Raw genomic sequence first — 10,521 nt, 5'->3', positions numbered from 1 at the left:
TGTAATCCCAGCACTTTGGGAGGCCGAGACAGGCTGATCACCTGAGGCCAGGAGTTAGAGACTAGCTTGACCCACATGGTGAAACCTCTGTCTCTAGTAAAAATACAAAAAAAAAAAATTTGCCGGGCATGGTGGCACCCGCCTGTAATCTCAGCTACACGGGAGGCTGAGGCAGGAGAATCGCTTGAAGCCAGGAGGTGGAGTTTTCAGTAAGCCGAGATCCGCCACTGCACTCCAGCCTGGGTAACAGAGGGAGACTCCATCTAAAAAAAAAAATCAAGATAGGCCCCTTCCATTGTGACTTTCAAAATTATTTTTAGTAACAAAAGAGAGTTAAGAGTCTTTCAGGCCAAGAAGTGGACATCTGTTTAGATATTCTGTAGTAACGATCTTGTGAAAAGTGCCCATTAACTCCTTCAAAACAATTGGCTTTTATGTGATTCAACCAACATTAATATTGAAAACCCAAATGGCAAAAATTCAAAGACATCTTCAGGTCTTATTTCTTATTCTTTTTGTTTATATGTTTACTTAAAATTGTAAGTAGGATACAGATATTTCCAGTTGAATTATTCTATGCCATACAAGTTCTAAAAATTGAAAACTGTTGAAAACAAGATCAGTGGCTTTGCATTTTGAAAAAAACATACTTTAAAATCTGATCTGTTTTCTTCGTGATTTCTTTTCTATAGACTAATAGTGTAATGATATAGGTAAGGGAGCTAAGAATAGTCGAGTGGTGCCTTTTCTGCATCTTTTCCTAGCTTATAGGATACTTTCTTTTTTCCTCTCTAAACTTTAATTAAACAACTTAAGCTTCATTAGAATAAAACATTTATCTCTTAGTCATGTGGTATCTACAAGTGAAATGGAGTTTTTCTCCCCGCTTCTATAGAGATATCTATGCCTGCATTTTATTTTTGCTTCTATTTGGTATACTTCCCTTTGATATTATGAACCTAGAGAGTCTAATTAATATGGTCGTGTTTCTCATGCAGGCTATACTTTGGCTCCCAGTGGTACTGTGGATAATTTTTCAGATTCTGGTCACAGTGAAATTTCTTCACGATCCAGTATTGTCAGCAATTCGTCTTTTGACTCAGTGCCAGTCTCACTGCACGATGAGAGGCGCCAGAGGCATTCTGTCAGCATCGTGGAAACAAACCTAGGGGTGGGCAGGATGGAGAGGCGGACCATGATGGAACCTGATCAATATAGCTTGGGGTAGGTGGCTTTTCTTAGTGTTCTTTTGAATTTATCCTTCCATCTCTCTTTTGGTAATGAGTCTTTTCTCCCAGATGTTTATTTTTATTTATTTTACATAATGCCTAAGAATTTTTCTCCCATCCCAGTCCTGATTTTCACAATTTCTACACTATCATGTTATTTTTGTTAAGCAGACTGCTTTTTTAGTTAAGTTTATTCTTCAGTGGAACACAATTGTTCTGTTTTAAAGGCAGAGGGGGACTGTAGGATCCATCCTGAAATAATCAAATTATATTGAGCCATCCTTATTGTTGTCGGAAATTTTTTTTTTTTTTTTATGGCACGTTGCGTTCTTTTCCCCCATGCCTGTTTTATAGTAATGACAAAGTCAGAAGGCTAGACGTGGCAGAACTGGCCAATATAAGGCAATTCAGTGCTACTTTTATCCTGTTTCTGGGATGAAAGCAAGCTACCTTTCTAGGAAAACGGGTATTTTGGTTTTATCATAGGTGAATTAGTTATCAATCTTGGTTTGTTTTTTTTTCTGTTCCATTTCTTTTAACCACTTAGGTCCTATGCACCAATGTCTGAGGGCCGAGGCTTATATGCTACAGCTACAGTGATTTCTTCTCCAAGCACAGAGGAACTTTCCCAGGATCAGGGGGATCGTGCGTCACTTGATGCTGCTGACAGTGGCCGTGGGAGCTGGACGTCGTGCTCAAGTGGCTCCCATGATAATATACAGACGATCCAGCACCAGAGAAGCTGGGAGACTCTTCCATTCGGGCACACTCACTTTGATTATTCAGGGGATCCTGCAGGTTTATGGGCATCAAGCAGCCAGATGGACCAAATCATGTTTTCTGATCATAGCACAAAGTATAACCGGCAAAATCAAAGTAGAGAGAGCCTTGAACAAGCCCAGTCCCGAGCAAGCTGGGCGTCTTCCACAGGTTACTGGGGAGAAGACTCAGAAGGTGACACAGGCACAATAAAGCGGAGGGGTGGAAAGGACGTTTCCATTGAAGCCGAAAGCAGTAGCATAACGTCTGTGACCACAGAAGAAACCAAGTCAGTCCCCATGCCTGCCCACATAGCTGTGGCGTCAAGTACTACAAAGGGGCTCATTGGTAAGTTTTAAAATTGGGGGACTTTGTCATGTCTGGATCATGTCTTTAATGTAACTTATTACAATAGTAAAATTATGTGTTTGTTGGTTCTTTTCCTCACTTTCTCCATTGCTATATAGGACTTCCAAAGTAGTGGTGTGTTAAGGTCTTTGAAATCAATAGTGGTTAAGAGCCCAGGTTTTGTGGTCAGGTACATACAGATATATTCCTACATAACAAAACATGCAGTAAATCTTAGCTATCAGGATCAGTAGATTGTCATTGTGGATATGATCTAGTCTAATTTTTTTCTCTTAACCTAAAAATCAGGATGGATTCCTATTATTCATAGAGGAAAAATTTTTCTTTAATTGAAACTCTTTTATATCTTCTATTTTGTTCCCTTGATTGTATTTAGAACTATACACTTTGTATATTTAAAAGTCTTCCATTGATTTTTATTCTGCACACACATTGATTCTTTTTTTTTCTTTTTTTTTTTTTTTGAGATGGAGTCTTACTCTGTCGCCCAGGCTGGAGTGCAGTGGTGCGATCTCGGCTCACTACAAGCTCCGCCTCCCGGGTTCACGCCATTCTCCTGCCTCAGCCTCCTGAGTAGCTGGGACTACAGGCGGCCGCCACCGCGCCCAGCTAATTTTTTGTATTTTTAGTAGAGACGGGGTTTCACCATGGTCTCGATCTCCTGACCTTGTGATCCGCCCGCCTCGGCCTCCCAAAGTGCTGGGATTACAGGCGTGAGCCAACGCGCCCAGCCACACATCGATTCTTGATAAGCAATTATTTGTGCACACTGTAGAAGGAGGGAGAGGTGCTAATAGTACAGTGACTAAGAGCACGGGCTTTGGAGTCAGGCGGACTGGGGATTGAATCCCTGTTTTGCCACTTTTGTGACATTGGGTAAAATACAAAGCAGTGCCTGTTTCCTCATCAGTAAAACGAGCTTAATAATTTCTACTTAATAGAGTTAGTGTGAGGATTCAAGGAAATTTATGCAAAGTATTTAGAACAGTGCCCAGATAGTAGATTCATTAAGTACATGAAAGCTATTGGTGCTGCTGTTTCTGTTAGAAGAGGCTGTCATGCTCCCTCAGTCCTGTTGAGATGTGTTTTCTAAGGCACAATTAACATCTATACAGATGAAGTGTAGAAACAGATTATCGGTTGTAGAGTGAGAAATTCTGGAGTATAATCATTACAGACATTACTTTTATTAGGAAAATTGTAGTTATTTAGCCATGTAAATAGTCATGGGTAGATTTCAAGTTTAATATCCTTTTACAATGAATAAGGAGAAAACAATAAATATTCTTAGGTTGGACTTTTTCAAGTGCTTACAACTAATACTCGGAATTTGTATTGCAAAGGAAGGAAGAATGATTTTTAGTTCCTAACAGTTGAGTTTAAAAAGTTCAAGAAAATAAAACTTTAGTTTTACTTGCCTATACAGTAGCATTCATATTCTAGGTCATGAGCATCAATAAAGGGATTTTAAGAAAAATAGACACCTTATAGTAATAGTTTTAGAGTTTTTAAATTGGTATCCTTTGTGTGACTTTTCCAGATTTATTTTAATTCACTGTTTCCGTAAGTGAAGTCCTGAGACCCGAGAGTCATGTGGAATTGCTTCTCTGCCTGGTAAAGATAAATGCCCAGAAAAAGGGCAGATCCGGCAGGCAGAGAGGAAAAAGGAAACTTGTACCAAGCACAAACAGGTTCCAGGCGTAGTGCTGTGTACTTAGGTTCTTCCTGTGCTTCAGTCTTTCCAATAAATCCAGGGGTTAGGTTTTAATCTTGCTACTATTTTATAGTTACAAACCATTTTAAACAGACAAGCAGCCCATTTAAAGATGAAGCTCCTTAGATGGACTAGCAGCTTTTCTCACCAACTATTTCACCACACAGTGATAACCATTGTGAAATTTGGTTTAGTTAATATGCATTCCCTGGCCTGCCTCACACCGCACCTCTAACCCATACCACGCAAATTCACATTTGCTGCTACACTGTGGATGCTGTTTTAATAATTATTTTTATATTTTTAATTAAACTTTTGTGGCATGAATTACTTTTTAATGCTGGTGCATTGTTTCTACTCTAGCACGAAAGGAGGGCAGGTATCGAGAGCCCCCGCCCACCCCTCCCGGCTACATTGGAATTCCCATTACTGACTTTCCAGAAGGGCACTCCCATCCAGCCAGGAAACCTCCGGACTACAACGTGGCCCTTCAGAGATCGCGGATGGTCGCGCGATCCTCCGACACAGCTGGGCCTTCATCTGTACAGCAGCCACATGGGCATCCCACCAGCAGCAGGCCTGTGAACAAACCTCAGTGGCATAAGCCGAACGAGTCCGACCCGCGCCTCGCCCCCTATCAGTCCCAAGGGTTTTCCACCGAGGAGGATGGTATATACACATAAATATTCCTAAAACCTCCAAGTTACATGTGTTCACTTACGCTGCTTCCCGGGGCATTTCTGTTTTCTTAACACTGCAGTCGACTATGTCTAACCATACACTACACAAAGAACACTATATTCAGAGTTCCAAATTTAGGGTTACGGTTGTTGACTGGTGTGTGTGTGTGTGTGTGTGTGTGTGTGTGTGTGTTTCCCTAAATGGCCTTAAAAATGCCAGAGATTATGGAGGGAGTCACTTAAAACACAGTGTGTATATAACTGGATTTCTTTTCTAATTCTCACTAAAATTTGACTGCTTTCTGTGTGTCTGTGTGTGTGTTTCCCTAAATGGCTTCAAAAATGCCAAAGATTATGGAGGGAGTCACTTAAAATATAGTGTTTATATGACTTGATTTCTTTTCTAATTCTCACTAAAATTGAAGTACTTCTGTGACCCTATTTTGAGAAAAAGAGTAAGGCAGGTGCAATGGCTTACACCTATAATCCCAGCACTTTGGGAGGCCGAGGTGGGCAGATCACTTGAGCTCAGGAATTTGAGACTAGCCTGGCCAAAATAGTGAAACCCTGTCTCTACTGAAAATACAAAAATTAGCCAGGTGTGGTGGCAGGCACCTGTAATCCCAGCTACTCGGGAGGCTGAGGCAGGAGAATCACTTGAGCCCGGGAGGCAGAGGTTGCAGCGAGCCAACAACATGTCACTGCACTCCAGCCTGGGTGACAGAGGGAGACTGTCTCAAAAAAAGAAAAAGAAAATAAAAATCTCACAAGTTTGTGCTGTTGTCAAGAATTTTAGAAACATCTAGGACTCTCAAAGGTGGATGGTTAAAGTTTTCTGTGGAAACATTGTATTTGCACTTTTAATGAATTGGGACTCATTTGGAAATGAAAGTCTGATAAAGAAAGATACACTGTCAGCCAGCCCAGTGGCTCATGCCTGTAATCCCAGCACTTTGGGAGGCTGAGGTGGGAGGATTGCTAGAGGCCAGGAGTTTGAGACAAGCCTGGGCAACAAGTGAGACCTGTCTCCATAAAAATATTTTTCAAATGACCCAGGTGTGGTGGCATGTGCCCATAGTTGTAGCTACTATGGAGGCTGAAGTGAAAGGATCACTTGAGCCCCGGGGTTCAGGACTGCAGTGACCCATGATTGTGCCGCTGCACCGTAGCCTAGGTAGCAGAGCAAGACCCTGTCTCTAAAAGAAAGAAGGGGAGGGAGAAAGGGAGGGAACGAAGGAACCCACATCCTCTGTAACTCTTTGTGCATTCTTTCTACAAATCTGTCTGACCATGCTGAATTGAGACTGAGGAAGGAGATCATGTCCTCCCATCCTCTTTAAAGTTTTCAGTTTAACATGTTTGATTACACAATCAGATAAAAGCAACACATGACCGGGAGATCGGGAGGCTGAGGCAGGAGAATCACTTGAGCCCGGGAGGCAGAGGTTGCAGTGAGCCAAGAACACTGCACTGTGGATGGCAAACCCACACCCTGTCTCAAAAAAATTAAATAAATAGAAAAACATTACAAATGAAAATTACTTAAAATCCTGCCACTTGCAGACAACCATTATTAAAATGTTGTTACATATCCTAGACTTTTTATGTGTATCTGATCTTATTTTTTTTTAATGATACATGCTGTTTTACAACTTTTTAAAATGAATTTATTAACTTCTGAACAAAAATGTATAATGCATATCTTTTTAATATTGTGTGTGTGTATATATGTAAAGATATGTATTGCATACATTTTAACCTTTTGATTGTTGTTCATCATTGCTTAGGAAAAAAGACAAGGATTCTAAGTGAGCTCTACTAAAAAGAATATGATATTTTTATTTAGCACATCGGTGAATATATTCTCTATAGCACAAGAAATTACTTGCTTGCTCATTTCTTTCTTTTTCTTCCCTGCTGTATTTGCAGAAGATGAACAGGTTTCTGCTGTTTGAGGCACAGGCTTTTCTGGATCCAGAGCGAGCCACCTGAAGGGAGAGCACAGGAAGATGTCCCGAGCATTGGAGCCTTGGAACTCACATTCTGAGGATGGTGGACCAGTTTGCCTCCTTCCCTGCCTTAAAAGCAGCATGGGGCTTCTTCTCCCTTCTTCCTTTCCCCTTTGCATGTGAAATACTGTGAAGAAATTGCCCTGGCACTTTTCAGACTTTGTTGCTTGAAATGCACAGTGCAGCAATCTTCGAGCTCCCACTGTTGCTGCCTGCCACATCACACAGTATCATTCCAAATTCCAAGATCATCCCAACAAGATGATTCACTCTGGCTGCACTTCTCAATGCCTGGAAGGATTTTTTTTAATCTTCCTTTTAGATTTCAATCCAGTCCTAGCACTTGATCTCATTGGGATAATGAGAAAAGCTAGCCATTGAACTACTTGGGGCCTTTAACTCACCAAGGAAGACAAAGAAAAACAATGAAATCCTTTGAGTACAGTGCTTGTCCACTTGTTTACAATGTCCTCCTTTTAAAAAAAAAAAAAAATGAGTTTAGAGATTTTGTTCAGAGAGTAAATGTATATCCATTTAATGATTACAGTATTATTTTAAACCTTAAGTAGGGTTGCCAGCCTGGTTTCTGAAAAACCAAATATGTCGGACAGGGTGTGGCCACACCAAGAAGACGGGAGAACCTGGCTTGTGACCCTGGCTTCCCACGTCCTTCTGGTCTCACCCGCGAAGTGCCCTATCCTGGAAGTATGAAATGTTAGCCAGTTAATACCAAGACACCTCATCTGCTCCTTCCCCAGTGGATGGGGTTCTTCTGTAAAACTGTTTGCACATGGCCAGGGGAGGGAACTAGGACCCTTGTGTCTTGTCTGAGCCTTATGGAGGCAGGACGGTGTCATTGGTGGATGTGTCCTGCTCCATTGAGATGGATGGCAAACCCCATTTTTAAGTTATATTTCTTTGATTTTTGTTAATTTAGAGGTTTAGGTTTTGTTTTTCTTTTTCTTTGTTTTTTTTTTTAAGAGAAACATTTATAACTGGATAGCATTGCAGTGAAAGCAGCTTGGGATGTTGGAGCTACTGCCAGCTGTTTATACTGCTCTTTCAAGACAGCCTCCCTTTATTGAATTGGCATGAGGGAATAAACAAGCCTTTAAATGTGATAAAAGATCAAAAACCTGGTTAGATATGCCAGCCTTTGCAAGGCAGGTTAGTCACCAAAGACTAACCTCCCAGTGGCTTTATGGACGCTGCATATAGAGAAGGCCTAAGTGTAGCAACCATCTGCTCACAGCTGCTATTAACCCTTTAATGACTGAAATGACCCCTCCACTCTATTTTTGTGTTGTTTTTGCACAGACTCCGGAAAAGTGAAGGCTGCCAATCTGAGTAGTACTCAAATGTGAGGAACTGCTGGTCTTGGATTTTTTTTCCATTAAATTCAGCTGATCATATTGATCAGTAGATAAACGTAAATAGCTTCAAATTTTAAAAGTGGAATTGCAGTGTTTTTTCACTGTATCAAAAAATGTCAGTGCTTTATTTAATAATTCTCTTCTGTATCATGGCATTTGTCTACTTATATATTACATTGTCAATTATGCATTTGTAATTTTACATGTAATATGCGTTATTTGCCAGTTTTATTATATAGGCTATGGACCTCATGTGCATATAGAAAGACAGAAATCTAGCTCTACCACAAGTTGCACAAATGTTATCTAAGCATTAAGTAATTGTAGAACATAGGACTGCTAATCTCAGTTCGCTCTGTGATGTCAAGTGCAGAATGTACAATTAACTGGTGATTTCCTCATACTTTTGATACTACTTGTACCTGTATGTCTTTTAGAAAGACATTGGTGGAGTCTGTATCCCTTTTGTATTTTTAATACAATAATTGTACATATTGGTTATATTTTTGTTGAAGATGGTAGAAATGTACTATGTTTATGCTTCTACATCCAGTTTGTACAAGCTGGAAAATAAATAAATATAACGTAAAGCCTTGCCTGTATTCTTAATGAATCATGCATGCTTTTTATTATTAAAGTGGAATAGAAGCCTTTAGTCTCCTGCAGAAGCAAGTCCTTCGGCTGAAGAGATTTAGCCTATGGGTTATTGGAAACTGCCCAATAGCCTATTTATTTTAGGCAGATCTCTGTTGATCCAAAGCAATTAATATCATTAATGTTAGCACCAACCAAACCACTTTCAGAATTCAGTGTTTCTTGAAAATGAAGATGCTGTCACAATATATTTGCATAACATTTGTCTCTTCTCAACCGTTGCCAACGATAATCTTTATGGTACATAATATTTTGGTTCCTGGTATACATACTGAGAGACAGGACCTCAGAGAACTTAAACTGACATTCAAGGTCACGATCATTAAGTGAAGAGTACAATTTAGCTAGTGATTCTGGACTTCTAATTAGTACACAATATTGATATGAGTGCTGATGTCTCGTGTCTGAATAATACTTTAGTCTATCAGAAGAGCACTTAATTTTAAAAGGTAAGAACCAGTTAAGTAGCAGCCTGCTTAAGCACATTTTTAAATGAGTGACTCATTTCTTTTCCTCAAGCAGGCATAACTAAAAGTATTATCCATCAGCCACTGAGAAGTCTCAGAAGTCGGAGTAGAAGCAACCGGAAGCCAAGGCACCAAACACTGGAAAATGCGAGGGAGGCTGAAGCGGAGCAGGAAGAAGGTCCCTCCAGAAGCTAACAGGAAAATGGCCAGGGCCAGGCTTCAAGGTCTTTCCAAGGCATTTGTGCCAGCTGTTTCGCTGAGGAAATTTTGAAAACCTGGACACCAAAAGAGTCGGGCAATTTATTTATTTACCATTCTAGTAGCTTCAGCCACACCTTTTAAAAAATGAAGAACTTGCGTGTTTGTGTATGTTGTTACATGCTCATCTATGTTGTCTTTTCACTTTAAAACCCATTCCTCAGGGACTTTCCTAAACTGTCACTCAGAAAGCTTAATTTTTCTTAAGCTTTTTTAAAAAAAATACTAAGAATCTGATGTTTTGGAAAATAACTTCTTTATCATCACTGTTTGTGTTCTGCTAAAAATATGAGACAGTGACAAATAGGCCGTGGTTTGTTATCCTTTTAGGTTTTATTAGACTTACGTTTTAGGATACCTCTGTGTAGCACAAGACTGGTCTCCACTTAAGGGTTTCAAGAAATAAGTATTTGCCAAGTGTGACAGTTTGCAGGGACAGAGTTTAATCTATGTTATGTTAATAATAGAACTTTGCCAAGTTTTAGGGATATTGTAGAAGGTTTTGGTGAAGGTCTGATGCTCTCCACCCTATTCAAAGAGGCCACACAGACCTGGATCTGTGTTTTCGTGCATACAGGTTGAAGTCCTCAGAATGTTTTTCTCAGCTTCAATCCATTTCTCTGCTTTGGGAAGTGTAGATTTTATGCTCATCTATGACTTAATGTCTTTTACCTTTAGTTCACTGATAATATCCCAAAATAGTCTTGAATAATGCAAGCTTCTGAGGATGCATGTATCAACACGCCTTTTGGTCTCTGCCTCTCAACGCCAGTGCACTACATTCATACCAAAGAAAAATAGGAAACTCTCTTGAGTGCTTTATCCCATGATAACAGCATTCTTAAAAAAAAAAAAAATGCTTGCCTAGAAAATAAAGATAATGGAGCAACTGAGGGGTCAAGTTGTTGATTACAGAGGCAAGTGATTTTATGAAGATTCACTAAGGGTGTAATATCAGCAGAGGTTGTTGAAAGGGGTAATAAGATGGAAATGTGTAAGGCAAACTGCA

The 10,521-nt window shown here is 40.0% G+C and overlaps 1 protein-coding gene across 3 annotated transcripts in view; it reads left to right on the top strand.

The window, feature by feature from the left end:
- Positions 1-8,732, top strand: part of RAPGEF2 (Rap guanine nucleotide exchange factor (GEF) 2) — a 167,595-nt gene extending 158,863 nt beyond the window's left edge. For 2 of the 3 annotated variants that reach the window (XM_011959694.1, XM_011959695.1), the window contains 4 exons: positions 999-1,224; positions 1,777-2,336; positions 4,435-4,740; positions 6,681-8,732. In XM_011959694.1, the coding sequence (XP_011815084.1) occupies positions 999-1,224; positions 1,777-2,336; positions 4,435-4,740; positions 6,681-6,706 (1,118 nt within the window). In that variant the 3' untranslated portion in view covers positions 6,707-8,732. The remainder of the gene's footprint in view (positions 1-998; positions 1,225-1,776; positions 2,337-4,434; positions 4,741-6,680) is intronic. The other variant, XM_011959696.1, reaches the window with a different exon arrangement.
- Positions 8,733-10,521: the final 1,789 nt, after the last annotated feature.

The sequence above is a fragment of the Colobus angolensis genome, unplaced genomic scaffold, assembly GCF_000951035.1.
Source record: "Colobus angolensis palliatus isolate OR3802 unplaced genomic scaffold, Cang.pa_1.0 Scaffold5, whole genome shotgun sequence".
NCBI classification, from domain to species: Eukaryota; Metazoa; Chordata; class Mammalia; order Primates; family Cercopithecidae; genus Colobus; species Colobus angolensis.
The sequence above is the reverse complement of the archived record's forward strand: the minus strand, read 5'-3'. Positions and strand labels throughout refer to the sequence as shown.